Genomic DNA, 17,218 nt, shown 5'->3' on the forward strand with positions numbered 1-17,218 from the left:
GCGTGGGGGGGGGGGGGGGGGGTTAAGAAAAGTTTTGCCCAGGGTCCAGTCCATATTAAAGTGGTTCTGCACCTTTAAAAAAATTATTAAAAGCCAGCAGCTACAAATATTGACACTTACCTGTCCCAGGGTCCAGCGATGTCGGCGGCAGATGACGAGCTATCACTCGTCTCTCTGCTGCCCCCACCGCCTTCCTCTGTCAGGGAATCGGGAAGTAAAGCATTGCGGCTTCACTGCCCGGTTCCCTACTGCGCATGCGCGAGTCGCGCTACGCGTCTCTGCCGGTCCCCGCTGTGTCCTGGGAACTGTGTGTTTCCCAGAACACAACGGGGGGGGGGGGGGGGCATTTGCGGCGGTCTTGTCCCGGAAGTGGGTGCAGATACCTGGATTATCCAGGTAACTGCACCCCCCCCCCCTCCCCCCTGAAAGGTGCCAATTGTGGCACTGGAGAGGGGGAGGGATCAGATGAGCGGAACTTCCACTTCAGGGTGGAGGACCGCTTTAAAGACGGCCCTGCCAGCCACTATTCTGGTACAGAGCCACCTAGTGGCAAAGTAACTAACTGTACCTGCCTACAAGACCCTATAGCCAAATCCCTTTAATTTTCCCCGCTGCAGGTTGTGATTGGATAGTGAAAGAACAGCAGATGACTGATTTGAATTAATATCCGCATGCTCTCCTCCAATCAGCAAGCTCCATTTGTTGGCGGCATGGCACTGCAGGACGCAGTAAAGTGTGACTGGAGTACAAAGCCGCCTCTTCCTCTCCCAGATGCATTGCAGGAGGCCAAAACAAAGACAGATTTAGATGCTATTTTAAAATGCATTCGGCATGTTGTAATGAATATGTAACTGGATTAAATTGGAGTCTTCTATCTGCATACGGTTAGACTTTAAGGGAATTGCCATGATGATACGTTCGAAATAAATAGTATTTTTATGCTTCGCGAATGGAAGCCACATTGCTGAGGACAGAAGAACCCATTCCAATCGCGTTATTGAAAGTCAACGCCGCTTCTTTTTTTTTTTTTTTCCCTGAATGGCCGGGTGACCTTCACATCTCGGCGTTCTCCGGACTCCGTCGGACTCCGCTGTGAATCGGGAGAGCGGTTGCTGAGCCGGTGCAATGCGAGGGTGCTGCTTTTTTTTGTAACTTTTATTCCAATCACAAATGGAAGGTATTGATTTTTGGGAAAAGCAGAGGCAAGAGTGGCAGGCACCCAATTGAGGAGAAACAAAAATGAAATACCAGAATTGATTGGTTCCACTGACCAGGACGACTTTCTTACTTAGCTGGTAATATCTCACACGGCGAAGGGGGTCAGAGATTAGGCTGGTAAAAAGAAAGGAGGGGCTTTTCCGCGCTATCGGGGAAATATAAAATAACTCGCTTTTTCTGAATGTCATCCGGGGGGGGGGGCGGGGGGGGGGGGGCGGCTCTCCTTGATGCTAAGAGAATGTCAAATATTTTACTACCCGGAGAACAAAATGCTGTGAAATCCGGAAAAAGACTTTCAAGAGATAAGATGTGGAGCTCTGGGAGCTAATCCTTGTGTGGGGCAGCTTCAAAGCCATCTGTGCAGATTCGATACATTGCACGGGGAGCAGGATGGCGTGTGGGGGGGGGGGGGGGGGGAGTCTGTTGACGAATGGGGCTGTTTGTAGAATTCTAAGTTGGTTCCTTGGGAAAATTACGAATCTGCAGTGTGAGCTCAGACTTTTTCTTATGTACGAACGCTCAAGTTTAGAAGCTAGAAACCAAAAGATTTGTCTCATTGACCTTGGATGCAACCCCACAATCAAGTGGGGTAAAAATGGGGAGCTAAAGCCGCGTACACACGGGCGGACTGTCTGGCTAACTTAGTCCGTCAGACAATCCGACGGACAGTCCGTCCTACTTTCGAATGAACGGACTTGACCACACACGGATACACAAACAGTCCGTCGAAAGCTTGCGCGATGACGTGTACAGCACGTACGACGGGACTAGAAATAGGAAGTCCAATACACAGCAATGCAACCTTCCGCCGTGTCAATCCTTTCTGAGCATGCGCCATACTTAGTCCGTCGAACTAGCCTACTCACGAGCGGATTGTCCGCTGAAACCAAAGTATGACGGACAGTATTACGGAAATTCCGAAATACTTAGTCCGCCGGACTGCACGCTGAAAAAGTCAGCTGAAGCCCACACACGAGCGGACTGTCCGCTGAAATGTGTTTCGACGGACTAAGTTGGCCAGACAGTCCGCCCGTGTGTACGCGGCTTAAGGGTTGAAAGATCCTTGTCCTTGCATGCGCATTTTTTTTGGGGTAATTTATCTTTATTGTCAAGATATAATAATAATATTAATAAATTATTAATACATCATGGAGATTGGTATATATACAGTTGTGCTCATAAGTTTACATACCCTGGTAGAATTTATGATTTCTTGGCCATTTCAATTATATCACAAAAAACTTTTCTTTCACTCATGGTTGGTGTTTGGATGAAGCCATTTATTATCAGTCAACTGTCTTTACTCTTTTTTTAAATCATAATCACAGCAGAAACTACCCCAATGACCCTGATCAAAAGTTTACATACCCCAGTTCTTAATACCGTGTATCGCCCCCTTTAACACCAATGACAGCTTGAAGTCTTTGGTGGTATTTGTGGATGAGGCTCTTTATCTTCTAAAGCTGCCCATTCCTCTTGGCAAAAAGCCTCCAGTTCCTGTAAATTCTTGGGCTGTCTTGCATGAACTGCACATTTGAGATCTCCCCAGAGAGGCTCAATGATATTGAGGTCAGGAGACGGAGATGTCGTCTCCAGAACCTTCACTTTATTCTGCTGTAGCCAATGACAGGTGGACTTGGTCTTGTGTTTTGGATCATTGTCATGTTGGAATGTCCAAGTACGTCCCGTGCGCAGCTTCCTGGCTGATGAATGCAAATGTTCCTCCAGTATTTTTTGATAACATACTGCATTCATCTTGCCATCAATTTTGACCAAATTTCCTGTGCCTGTGTGTAGCGCACACATCCCCAAAACATCCACAGTCCACCTCCGTGTTTCACAGTAGGAATGGCAGACCTTTCCTCGTAGGCCTTCTTGACTCCTCTCCAAATGTAGTGTTTATAGTTGTGGCCAAAAAGCTCAATTTTGGTCTCATCGCTCCAAATGACTTTGTGCCAGAAGGTTTGAGGCTCGTCTCTGTGCTGTTTGGCGTATTATAAGCGGGATAATTTGTGGCATTTGCGTAGTAATGCCTTTATTCTGGGGACTCGACCATGCAGCCCATCTTTCTTCAAGTGCCTCCTTATTGTGCATCTTAAAACAGCCACACCACATGTTTTCAAAGAGTCCTCTATTTCACCTGAAGTTATTTGTGGGGTTTTCTTTGCATCCTGAACAATTTTGTGGCAGTTGTGGCTGAAATTTTAGTTGGTCTACCTGACTGTGGTTTGGTTTCAACAAAACCCCTCATTTTACACTTCTCGATTAGAGTTTGAACACTGCTGATTGCAATTCTCAATTCCGTGGATATCTTTTTATAGCCCTTTCCTGTTTTATACAGTTCAACTACCTTTTCCTGCAGATTCTTTGACAATTCTTTTGCTTTCCTCGTGACTCAGAATCCAGAAACGTCAGTGCAGACATGGATGAAAGATGCAAGGGTCTGTCAGGAGTCCAGATACTCATCAACTTTTTATACACACACACTAATTACAAGCAAACAGATTACAGGGTAGGATGGTTACCTTTAAAGTGGTTGTATAGTCTTTTTTTTACTTTTACCTACAGGAAAGCCTATAATAGGGCTTACCTGTAGGTAAAAAAAATATCTCCTAAACCTGTACGGTTTAGGAGATATTCCCCTCGGTATGCGCCGCTGACTGCAGCAGCGCATGCGCACAAGGGAATTCTCGGCTGAAAGCCTGGCAGTTGCCGGACCCGGCCGGGATGAAATCTCTCACGCGCATGAGCGGGAGTGATGATATCGCGGCTCCGGCCACTCACAGCGCCGGAGCCGCGATACCCAGAAGAAACGCCGAGGGAGCATGTCGGCTCCCTCGGCGTGGATCGGGCCAGATGTTGGGGCCTCGTTCTAAGGTAAGTATTTCATAATGAGCTAGTATACGGTGCATACTAGCTCATTATGCCTTTTCCTTTGCAGTTGGCAAAAAAAAAAAAAACATTAGCGGGTATACAACCGCTTTAATAGCCAGTCAAACTCCTTTGTGTCAACTTGTGTGCATGTTATCAGGCCAAAATCACCAGGGTATGTAAACTTTTGATCAGGGCCATTTGGATTGTTTCTGTTGTCCTTATGATTTAAAAAGAGTAAACACAGCTGATTGATAATAATTGGCTTCAGCCAAACACTGACCATGAGTGAAAGGAATTTTTTTGTGTTATCATTCATATTCTCTGAAAAATTGCCAAGAAATCATAAATTCTGCCAGGGTATGTAAACTTATGAGCACATGGCTCCAAGGTATTATCACCCTTGCTTGACACCCTAAAAATTTGTAGATGTGAAAGCTTGGGGGTGTCAAGTGTCGTACACATTACATGACCCATAAGGACTGGTCAAAAAGGAGAAAAAAAGTGTAAAAAAATTAAAAAAAAATTACAAAAAATCAGTACAGAGGAGGGTAAAACCCTTCAATCGAATCCATTAGAGCGATTAAAAAAACTGAGTCCAGGATGCCCAAGAAGAGAGAAAAAATGGGCGATTTGGAGTTGAAATGTTTGAGGATGAAACATAGGATGTACAATCTCCAATATTGCACCATATTCAGCACATAGTTCCCGTTATAGTGCTTGCTCATGAATATACATATATCAATGGTTCCAAGTATGCATGTTGTTAAAACCAATCATCATGCATTGCCAATCAATATCTTCTAAAGTCAGTAGTAAGAGGCAAATAGGTTGATTTAATAAAGGCAAATTGACTATCTACTTTGCAGGGGGATTTTCCCCATAGCACTTTAGAAAGTATACCATATCAATGCAAGGTATGCATTTTTGCATGCACATGATTGGATGATGGAAATCAGCAGAGCTTCACCTCATACATGGAAGAGGAGCCCCCCTTTTTTTTTTGGTGGCTTTGCCCTCACCTTAGAAGAGGCCAGTATGGCACATGCTCAGATATTTGGTGACTCTTCCCTCACTCTAGAAAGGACCAGTATGGCACGTGCTTGGATGTTTGATGGCTCTGCCCCCACGTTAGAGGGGGCCAGTATGGCACATGCTCAAATATTTGGTGGCTCTGCCCTCACTCTAGAGGGGGCCAGTATGGCATGTGCTTGAATATTTGGTGGCTCTGCCCTCACTCTAGAGGGGACCAGTATGGCACGTGCTTGGAAATTTGGTAGCTCTGCCCTCAATCTAGAGGGGGCCAGTATGGCATGTGCTCGGATATTTGGCGGCTCTTCCCTCACTCTAGAGGGGACCAGTATGGCACATGCTTGGATATTTGGTGGCTCTGCCCCCACGCTAGAGGGGACCAGTATGGCACGTGCTTGGAAATTTGGTAGCTCTGCCCTCAATCTAGAGGGGGCCAGTATGGCATGTGCTCGGATATTTGGCGGCTCTTCCCTCACTCTAGAGGGGACCAGTATGGCACATGCTTGGATATTTGGTGGCTCTGCCCCCACGCTAGAGGGGACCAGTATGGCACGTGCTTGGAAATTTGGTAGCTCTGCCCTCACTCTAGAGGGGGCCAGTATGGCACGTGCTCAAATATTTGGTGGCTCTGCCCTCACTCTAGAGGGGACCAGTATGGCACATGCTTGGATATTTGGTGGCTCTGCCCTCACTCTAGAGGGGGCCAGTATGGCAAGTGCTTGAATATTTGGTGGCTCTGCCCCCACGCTAGAGGGGGCCAGTATGGCATGTGCTTGAATATTTGGTGGCTCAGCCCCCACTCTAGAGGGGACCAGTATAGCTCGTGCTTGGATGTTTGGTGGCTTTGCCCTCACTCTAGAAGGGGGCCAGTATGGCACGTGCTTGGAAATTTGGTAGCTCTGCTCCCACTCTAGAGGGGGCCAGTATGGCATGTGCTCGGATATTTGGCGGCTCTTCCCTCACTCTAGAGGGGACCAGTATGGCATGTGCTCAGATATTTGGCGGCTCTGCCCTTACTCTGGGGGGCCAGTATGGCATGTGCTTGAATATGCCAAAGGACTCTGCCCATCAGGTCCTGCAGCAATGCACACGATACTTTCCATGTGTGAGCAAAGACAGTAACGTTTTGGGACTTCCATACTAACCATCACACAGGTTAGTGCTGGGATCCAAAGCCCTGTGGCAGATCTGTGCATGTGCTGATTGCAGGGGTTGTAGACGTCATCCTCATCTGACAGGGTAATGCAAAAGTGCTTTATCCAATTGGAAGAGAATGAGCAGAAAGGGAGGGCAAGAGCAGATAAGGTTAAGGTGGGTGAAGGTCTGCTTAAAGCTCTGGGGAAAATTCCCTTGCAAAATGCAGCTTGACTTGCAAAGTGAAAAGCCTATTGGCTTTTTGTAAATCAACGCCATAGACTCATATTTTTGCCCTCATAGAATGTTTGAGTAGATTTCCAAATTCCATATATGGTTTGGTTTTTTGGCACCAAATCAGAAAAGGGTTGTCCTGGAACTGGAAAGAATGCAGAGAAAGTCAACTCCATTAATAAGAAACATGGAGCACTTAATCCAAGAGAGAAGATTAATTTCACTGAATTAGTTCATCCTTGAGAAGAGGGAGCAGAGTAAGAGTACCTTTTATAAAACGTAAATGTTCCATATAGAAAATTCAGAAGACAAATTTTGACTTTAAGGTCACCACCAAAGACTCAAGTGCATGATTTGCATTTGGAAGAAAAAAACTGTTTAACTTCCATAGGTGTGAGGCCGCGTACACACGCGGGGACTGTTCGCTCAACTTTGTCCGCTGAACAGTGTTTCGGCGGACAGTCCGCTCGTGTGTGGGCTTTCAGCGGACAGCTTCAGCGGACATTCTGCTGAACAAAGTTTTTCGGAAATTCCGAAAAACTGTCCACTGAAACTCTGTTTCAGCGAACAGTCCCCTCGTGTGTAGGCTTGTTCGTCAAACTAAGTTCCGCGCATGCTCAGAAAGGATTTACACGCCGAAGTTTGCATTGCAGTGTATAGGACGTCGTATTTTTCGTCCCGTCGTACGTGCCGTTCACGTCATCGCGCACGGTTTCAGCGGACTGTTCGTTCGTCGTGTGTGGGCAAGTCCGTCCATGCTAATTTTGAGCGGACTGTCCGCTGAAACTGTTTGACGGACAAAGTTGAGCGAGCAGTCCCCGCGTGTGTACGCGGCCTAAGAGTATTGAAAATGTGGAACAGCCTTCTATAGGATCTAGTTTTAGGAGACTATTGCCGCGTACACACGATCGGAATTCCGGCCAGAAAGAGACAGATGAGAGCTTTTCATCGGAAAATGCGACCGTGTGTACGCTCCATCGGAATTTAGCTGTCCGAATTTCCGCCAGCCAAAAATTGATAGCATGTTCTCAATTTTCCAGACGGAAAAACTTTCTATCGGTAATTCCGATCGTGTGTAAGCAAATCCGACACGCTAAAAATCACGTATGCTCAGATTCAACTACGAGACAGAAGCTATTGGCTACTGGTTTTTGAACTTCCTTTTTTTAGTCACATCTTACGTGTTGTACGTCACCGCGTTATAAACGATCAGAATTTGATGTGACCGTGTGTAGGCAAGACAGCTTGAGCCGAATTCCGTTGGAATTCCATTGGGAAAACCATCAGAGCTTTTTCCGACGAGAATTCTGATCGTGTGTACGCGGCATTACTAGATTGCACTTACAAAAGAGTTGAATGCATTTTTTTTCGACCACAAAGTATAAACAGCTACCTAAATTAAAAGCTCTGTCCCTGCAACATGCAACAAAAATATAAGAACCTATCATGCAATGATGCCAAGGTTGGTTTTGGGGGCCCTCCGAAGACAGGGTATGTCGCATCCTCGCTACCTTTTTTAACCACCTCAGTACAGTGCAGTTACACCCCCTTCCTGACCAGACCAATTTTCAGCTTTCAGCGCTCTCACAGTTTGAATGACAATTACTCAGTCATCCTACACTGTATCCATATGAAACTTGCGTCCTTTTTTCCACACAAATAGAGCTTTCTTTTAGTGGTATTTAATCACTAGTGGGTTTTTTATTTTTTGTGCTATAAATAAAATAAAACGTAAATTTTGTGAAAAAAATGCCTTTTTCTTCGTTTCTGTCATAAATTTTTGCTAATTAGTAATTTTTCTTCATAAATTTTGGCCAAAATTTATACTGCTACATATCTTTGGTAAAAATAACCCACATTAGTGTATATTATTTGGTCTTTGTGAAAGTTATAGAGTCTACAAACTATGGTGCCAATCACTGAAAATTGATCACTTCTGATCAGGCCTTCAGTACATCAGGTGTACCTCATTTCTTGAGACACTAACAAGTCAGGAAAGTACAAATACCCCCCAAATGACCCCTTTTTACAAAGTAGACATTCCAAGGTATTAAGTAAGTAGCATGATGAGTTTTTTTAAGTTGTCATTTTTTCCCACAATTCTTTGCAAAATGAAGATTTTTTATTTTTTTTTATTTTTTTTTACTAAATTGTCATATTATCAGGTTATTTCTCACACACAACATATGCATACAACAAATTACACCCCAAAATACATTCTGCTACTCTTCCCGAGTACGGCGATACCACATGTGTAGGACTTTTACACAGCCTGGCCACATACAGAGCACTAACATTGATGTAGTACCTTCAGACGTTCTACGAGCAAAAATTACGCATCTCATTTCTCAACCACCTATTACACTTTTGAAGGCCCTGGACCACCAGGACAGTGAAATTACCCACAAAATGACCCCATTTTGGAAAGCAAATACCCCAACGTATATTCTATGAGACATGGGCTGGAGATAGGTACTCGGGTACTCTGATGGCCTGGTGACAGGTACTCGGGTACTCTGATGGCCTGGTGACAGGTACTCGGGTACTCTGATGGTCTGGTGACAGGTACTCGGGTACTCTGATGGTCTGGTGACAGGTACTCGGGTACTCTGATGGTCTGGTGACAGGTACTCGGGTACTCTGATGGTCTGGTGACAGGTACTCGGGTACTCTGATGGCCTGGTGACAGGTACTCGGGTACTCTGATGGTCTGGTGACAGGTACTCGGGTACTCTGATGGCCTGGTGACAGGTACTCGGGTACTCTGATGGTCTGGTGACAGGTACTCGGGTACTCTGATGGCCTGGTGACAGGTACTCGGGTACTCTGATGGCCTGGTGACAGGTACTCGGGTACACTGATGGTCTGGTGGCAGGTACTCGGGTACTCTGATGGCCTGGTGGCAGGTACTCGGGTACTCTGATGGCCTGGTGACAGGTACTCGGGTACTCTGATGGCCTGGTGACAGGTACTCGGGTACTCTGATGGCCTGGTGACAGGTACTCGGGTACTCTGATGGCCTGGTGACAGGTACTCTGATGGTTTGGTGACTGGTATTTGGGTACTCTGAAGGGCAGTGACAGGTACTCATATGGACTGTGACAGGTACTCGGGTACTCAGATGGACTGTGACAGGTACTCTGGTACACAGATGGACTGGAACAGGTACTCGGGTACTCAGATGGGCTGTGACAGGTACTCGGTACTCTAATGGACTGTGACAGGTACTCGGTACTCTAATGGACTGTGACAGGTACTCGGGTACCCTGATGGACTGTGACAGGTACTCGGTACTCTAATGGACTGTGACAGGTACTCGGTACTCTAATGGACTGTGACAGGTACTCGGGTACCCTGATGGGCCGTGACAGGTACTCGGGTACCCTGATGGGCCGTGACAGGTACTCGGGTACCCTGATGGGCCGTGACAGGTACTCGGGTACCCTGATGGGCCGTGACAGGTACTCGGGTACCCTGATGGGCCGTGACAGGTACTCGGGTACCCTGATGTGCCGTGACAGGTACTCGGGTACTCTGATGTGCCGTGACAGGTACTCGGGTACTCTGATGGGCCGTGACAGGTACTCGGGTACTCTGATGGGCTGTGACAGGTACTCGGGTACTCCGATGGGCTGTGACAGGTACTCGGGTACTCAGATGAACTGTGACAGGTACTCGGGTACTCAGATGGGCTGTGACAGGTACTCGGGTACTCTGATGGGCTGACAGGTACTCTGATGGGCTGTGACAGGTACTCGGGTACTCTGATGGGCTGACAGGTACTCTGATGGGCTGTGACAGGTACTCGGGTACTCTGATGTGCTGTGACAGGTACTCAAATACTCTGATGGACTGTGACAGGTACTCTGATGGACTGTGATTGACAGGTACTATGAGGGGTGGTGACAGGTCCTCTTTATTGGGGGGGGGGGGGGGGCAATCAGTATGATTGGTGTACACTGTATGCGGTAACGAGATGTTACCGCAATCTCCTCCTCACACACGATCGGTGTGTGAGGAGGAGAACCCGGTAACATCCCGTTACCGCAGTTTGTTTACATTTTTGTGATCGGCTGTGAAAGGATCACAGCCGATCACGTGGGTAAACAGCCGGCCAATGGCTGTTTACCAGCGTCGGTGAGGAGCAGTGTTCCCGGGGAACACGCCGCCACCGGCGTGCACGCGCAGCGCGCTCGCGATTGCGCGCATGCGCCGTGCACGTTTGGGGTGTGACCATCTGTGATCGGCCGTGACTTCATCGCGGCCGATCACGTGGTAAACAGCCATAACAAATGGCTGTTCACCCCCTTCGGTGGCGAGCGGTGTCTCCGTGACACGCCGTCACCGAAGAAACAGGGATGCGCGCGCACGATCGCGCGCATTCCCTGTTTAAACGGGAGGCCGTCATATGACGGCCTCCCGCCACAATAGGTGCGCCGCCTGGCCGTCATTTGACGGCCGGCGGTCAGCAACTAGTTAACCCATAAAACCCGTACTGCACACAGTTGTTTCTGATCCTCAAGTCAAGGGAGATCGTCCCTGATTTTTCTATCAAAATCAATGGCACAACTATCGGGCCCTCTGGTCCTGCAAAGATACTAATGCTTGAATGACATCTCGGCCTCCCACTCAATCGTTGTCCAAATATAGCTGCCTTCACCTTCGTAACATCTCGAAAATATGTCCATTCTTAACCAACAAGACCACAAAGCTAATAAGTCACTCCCTAGTCTCACTTTCTTGTTGGTCTACCTCCACACAGACTATCATGAATGCTGCTTTCAGACTTATCAACTTTACCAACCGCGCAGTGTCCTCCTCCCCTCTCTGCCAATCCCTCCACTGGCTTCCAAAACAACTTAACAAATAAAATTCAAAATACCAACAACATACAAAGTCATACAACTCTGCTCTCAACTATAGCTCAAAATATCACCCAAACCATCTACTTCGCTTCTCCCAAGGCTTCCTCCTCTCTTGTCTCCTCCTTCAATGCTCACCTGCAGGACGTTTCTCTCTAACTCCCTATCCTAATCTGTCTGGCTATCTCCTACTCCCAGGGGTCTCCAAACTTTTTAAGAAAAAGTCCAGTTTACTGTCCTTCAGGCTTTAGGGGATGGAATGCTGTTGTCAGTGGGAGTAGAAAATGTCCCCGGCATCAGAGCCCCATGATTGGTTTCAATGGAGGAAATAGTACCCCATCATTGGTATATGAATAATAGTGTCTCATTGATTGTATCAGTAGGGGAATGGTGCCCCATCATTGGTATCATTTGATTAAATAATGCCCCAAGGGGCAGATAAAAGGAAGCGAAGGGCCACATTTGGCACCCAGGCAGCAGTTTGGAGACCACTGTCCTACTCTGTCCACTTTTAGGCGATCCCTGAAAAGTCCTACCTTCACCTGGACCTCAGCCAAACCTAGAAGGAAGTTGTAAGTGCTGTGGGCACGGCATGTACACAAAGAGGTAGGGATGCTCATCGCTTCATTAACCTGATGAGGCCACACAGGTCTGTTGTTAGAAATAACGGGGCCCTGTACAGCTTACTTGACAGGGGACAGACCCCCCCCCACCCCCACCCAAAATATCAAAACAGGGGGAAGGGGCAAACAGGAGGGTCAGGGCAACGGGGGGGAATTGAATCCTCAACAGATGGACAGGGTGGGTGATCCGTGGGGGTGCAAATACTGGATCCGATCCCCATGTATGACTCCCCCCTGCAGCATCTAAATACCAGCCGGAAGGAGAGGAGGGGAATCTATAACAGCTTCAACTCTCCTGGGAAGGCCGTCCACAAGGTTTAGGAGTGTGTCTATGGGAATGTTTGACCATTCTTCCAGAAGCACATTTGTGAGGTCAGGCACTGATCTAATTTATCCCAAAGGTGTTCTATTGCGTTGAGGTCAGGACTCTGTGCAGGCCAGTCAAGTTCCTCCACCCAAACTCGCTCATCTATGTCTTTATGAACCGTGCTTTGTGCACTGGTGTGCAGTCATGTTGGAACAAGAAGAGGCCATCCCTAAACTGTTCCCTCAAAGTTGGGAGAATGAAATTGTCCAAAATGTCTTGGTATACTGACGCCTGAAGAGTTCCCTTCACTGGAACTGAGGGGACAACCCCATACCATAACCCTCCACCAAATGATTTGGACCAGTCCACAAAGCAAGGTCCATAAAGACATGGATGAGCGAGTTTGGGGTGGAGGAACTCCTTGTTTCCAAGTCCAACAAGTGGAGTATCAATACTGGGCTCCTGATCACCCACCATCAAACACATATCAAAGACATGGATGAGTGAGTTTGGGGTATAGGAACTTTAACTCGATAAAACACCTTTGGGATGAATTACAGTGGAGACTGCGAGCCAGGCCAGTGCCTGACCTCACAAATGCTCTTCCGGAAGAATGGTCAAACATTCCCATAGACACCCTCCTAAACCTTGTGGACGGCCTTCCCTGAAGAGTTGAAGCTGTTATCAGGGGCGGACTGACCATTTGGCCACTCGGCCTTACCCGAGGGCCCCATGCCACTAGGGGGCCCCACCAGGGTTGCCAGCCTCAGTAAAACCAGGGACAGTATGTAAAAATCTGTGTTTTTTTGTACATCTATCTCTGAAATGTCCCTTACCAACATCCTTTTGGTCTAAAAATCTTGAGATTATGGCTTCCCCACCTCTCCAGTACCTTCTCAGCCAATAGAAACATGTCTGTGTATACTGTGTGTACATGTATGTGTATACTGTGTGATTGTATACTGTGTGGCCCCCACAATCTCTGATTGCCTGAGGGCCCCATAATCTCCTATTTCCTGGGGGCCCCATGAGTTGTCAGTCCGCCCCTGGCTGTTATAGCTGTGAAGGGTGGACCAACTCAATATTGAACCCTATGGACTAAGACTGGGATGTCATTAAAGTTCATGGGCGTGTAAAGGCAGGCAATTTTATGTGGGGTTTAGATTAAATTAGCGCTTTTTTGCAGGTTTTTAATTTCGACGTCAGGCTGCCGCTAGAGGCAGTGTTCCATTGGTGTGTATTATTCTCAATAAAACCATGAAAGCTGTAATATGGCACCAATAAATGTGCAGTGAAATTTGATTTTTTTTTAGGCTTCGGAGTTTCTCTGCAGTGACTTGTGTTTTATATCTCAGACAAAAAAAAAAAAAAATTAATAAAAAAAAAAAACGCTGCTTGATGTTGATTTCATTACACATAATAGAGTCCCCACAGCCCCGACACAAAGAAATCCAGCATCGTATGAGAACTGAGCTATTTTCAGGCAACTAAGATAGCTGTCCCGCCATTCATGGTGAAAAGTGGTGGCAGATGAGGCTGCGCATATTTTAAATGTAATTAGGGCCGCGTTACGTGTTTTTTTTTTTTTTTTTTTTTCCTGTGCATTCATTTTTTAGATGAGGTTCTAGCCATCTCTGTTGCTGATCTGTACAGAAATCATTCCAAGTCTCTATAAGCCATTAACCTCTCCTCTCTGCTCTCTCCTCTCTTTCAGCTATGCTGTGACTGTGCAGGAATCGTACGCTCACCCATTTGATCAGATTTATTACACTCGCTGCACGGACATCCTCAACTGGTTCAAATGCACCCGGCACAGGTATGAGAACTTTGGGGGGGGGGGGCACGGTGTGGGTGTACTTTGTGGCGCGTAGACAAGGCAACAGTTAAATTGTGGCTAACTTGTGTTTTATATGGATCTAGAACTGATAAAGGGAAATATTATATTGATCATGTTTTAAGTGGTTCTCTAGTTTGGTCCCCCCCTTTTTTTTTTAATGGCTACCATCAAGTGCGTACATATTTGGGGAGGTGCAGCGTGGTGTGGCGGCAGTGAACGCACAGAGTCCAGGTGCAGAAACAGAACTGAATTGTATATGCAGAGAGAGGGAATGGGATTTTTGAGGTGGAAATTAATTTGAAGAATAGTAACAACTATGTTATATAAGAACATTTTTTATTTTAGAAAAAAGAAAAAAAATTGTTAAAAACACAACAATTGGCAAGTACAGATCAACAAGGCTTTGTGGATACAGCATAAAAGGATAGAATTCCCAACATGTTTCACCCATATATCAGGCTTCTTCAGGGGATGCTGTCCAGCTAGAGGTACAAGCCTACTTGGTCTCTTTAAATATTGGTCAAATCACTAAACCCAGGGACATGCACATGCTGTCGTTGAATGCCAGTTCTATCAACAAGTACTGGTGGGTTTAGACAGCATTTGTCCCTTGGCTTTGAGTCCACTGCAGACCTTTGTTTTTTCGGTCTTATGGTAACCTTTAGCACATGGTTCTCTGGACACAGTAAGCCCTTGTACACACGGTCGGAGATTCCGACAACCAAATCCGTTGGATTTTGTCCGTCGGATCTTGTCCGAAACTGTTGCATACACACGGTCGGACAAAGTTGTCTAAAAATCCGATCTTTCAGAACGTGATGACGTAATTTCGTTACGATGGGACTAACGTTCAGGCTAGCAGCCAATAGCTTTGATGTAGGGATTTGATCTGAGCATGCGTGGCACTTTGTCCGATCGAAATTCTCTACACATGATCGGAGTATGTCCTATCGGACCAGTTTGTCGGAAAATATTTCCAGCAAGTTGGAAAATTTGGTCCGACGGATATTCCGACGGAATCAGTCCGATGCAGACCACACACAGTCGAATTATCCGACAACACGGTCCGATAGGACACATTCCGACGGATTTTCCGACCGTGTGTACAAGGGCTTAGACACCTGTGACTCTTTAGTGATTTGACCAATATTTCAAGAGACCAAGTAGGCTTGTATCCCTACCTGGACAGCACCCCCTGAAGAAGCCCGATATATGGGTCATCCAGCTAGTGGTACAAGCCTGCTTGGTCTCTTGAAATATTTCTGGAGTTGGACTTTAAAGGGGGGCAGGTGAGGGGCAGTAAAAATGCACCTCAACTGCCTTTTATTTTTATTCTTCCCACTAAACCAGTGTAAACTTGGCCTTAGTAAATTCTCCCCATTTAATCAAATGGTATGCCAGTCAAGTCACATGATCAAATTGGATTATGCTGAGGATAACTCGGCAAATCTATTGAAACAAGACACGTAACAGAAATACAATCTGGCAGCAGTTGAAGACAAATACATCGACTTATTTCTATTGATTGACATTTCTTCATAATCATAATTGTTTATCGCTTTCCTCTGGAGATGCACACTTTAATGATTGTCTGCCGATAATTATTACTGTGTATTGTAAGCTTGTTTTTGCCAGATGTAATTATTGTAGATTTTCTCTAAGGGCTTCACATGTCCGCGCATAAACAAGAATTCCAGGTATAGATATTTTATACATAGTTACAGTGGATGTAAACCCGATTCACTGAATTTGAGCTGGGCCCATATATCTACAGTGTTTTCTCATCTCTCTTCAAAGCACTATGTCCTGTGGCTTTCTCCTGCTCCGTTCTTCTGCTATCACCGTGATAACTTCAGGCAAGTTCTCTGAGATAAAAACCAGGCTGAATTTTGTGTCAGGGAGGTTGCTATAAATAGATTAGCAGAGAGCTAAACTATTCACAGGGCAGCTCTGAAAATCTCTGCCTATGTGGCGAGGGGGTGTGTGCCTTTCCTCCAATCAGCTGTCTGGGCTGTATGCCCAGACTTCACACTCAGCGCTGAACAGGAAGAGAAAATCTCTAAGGCCCCTTTCACAATGGGGCGGTGTGGGCGCCGGTGGTAAAACAGCGCTATTTTTAGCTATTTGGCCGCTACCGGGGTGGTTTTAACCCTGTTAGCCATAATGCGCCTAGCACATGACCTGACCTGTTAGCTATAATGCGCCTAGCACATGTGAAATCGATCTCATCTATCATATGATAACCAGGGTACCCATTTCTTGTCGAACACTTGCATGGTATCCATCAGGGTGTGGTAAATCCTTTCCATAAGACGGATCGCCTCCATACGACGTAGTACTTGGTCCCAGGGAACTGCCGGTGATCTCCGGTGTACCACACTGAAGAGTGTGTGGGCAAGTTTTTGATCTGGGGGGGGTGGGGGTGCCTCAGGGAGGTCTGCAAAAAGTAAACCCATCTGAAATGTTAGATTGTAACGTATACCAGTGATCTGGGCTTCCTGGTCGGATACCTTCAACCATAGTGGTTGAAGGACATTGCAGCTCCAAAAAATATGAAGATGTGTACCTCTCTGGGCAACCCCTGAAGCAGTTCCCCCGGGACCAAAGTACTACATTTATTTAGTCTGGAGTAATTTAGTACCATCTTGTGTGAATTTTCAATACCGTTTCTCTAACCGCCATTGATTTTGCAGGAGTTTTTTTATCGTCCTGCAAGCGCACCGCTCCAGTGTGAAAGCCCTCTGGCTTTCATACTGGAGACACAGCAGCGGCTGTTTCAGGGGGCTTTGCAGGCCTGCAAAGCGCCCCAGTGTGAGAGGGGTCTAACACTATGTGAACTTTCTAAAGAATATATAAAGCTGAAGACAGCAAATATACAGTATCTCCCAAAAGTAAGTACACCCCTCACATTTGTGTAAATATTTTCTTCTATCTTTTCATGTGACAACACTGAAGAAATGACACTCGTCTACAATATAAAGTAGTGAGTGTACAGCTTGTATAACAGTATCAATTTTCTGTTCCCTCAAAATAACTCAACACACAGCCATTAATGTCTAAACCGCTAGCAAAAAAAGTACACCCCTAAGTGAAAATGTCC

At 46.4% G+C, this 17,218-nt stretch overlaps 1 protein-coding gene across 4 annotated transcripts in view; it reads left to right on the plus strand.

Moving 5' to 3' along the window:
* Positions 1-17,218, plus strand: part of LOC143958211 (multiple epidermal growth factor-like domains protein 11) — a 970,559-nt gene that overhangs the window by 155,622 nt on the left and 797,719 nt on the right. For all 4 annotated transcript variants that reach the window (XM_077467688.1, XM_077467691.1, XM_077467690.1 and 1 more), the window contains exon 3: positions 13,996-14,097. In XM_077467688.1, coding sequence (XP_077323814.1) covers positions 13,996-14,097 — 102 coding nt within the window. The remainder of the gene's footprint in view (positions 1-13,995; positions 14,098-17,218) is intronic.

The sequence above is a fragment of the Lithobates pipiens genome, unplaced genomic scaffold, assembly GCF_037356315.1.
Source record: "Lithobates pipiens isolate NorthernLeopardFrog02 unplaced genomic scaffold, aLitPip1_a1.2 Scaffold_6, whole genome shotgun sequence".
NCBI lineage: Eukaryota > Metazoa > Chordata > Amphibia > Anura > Ranidae > Lithobates > Lithobates pipiens.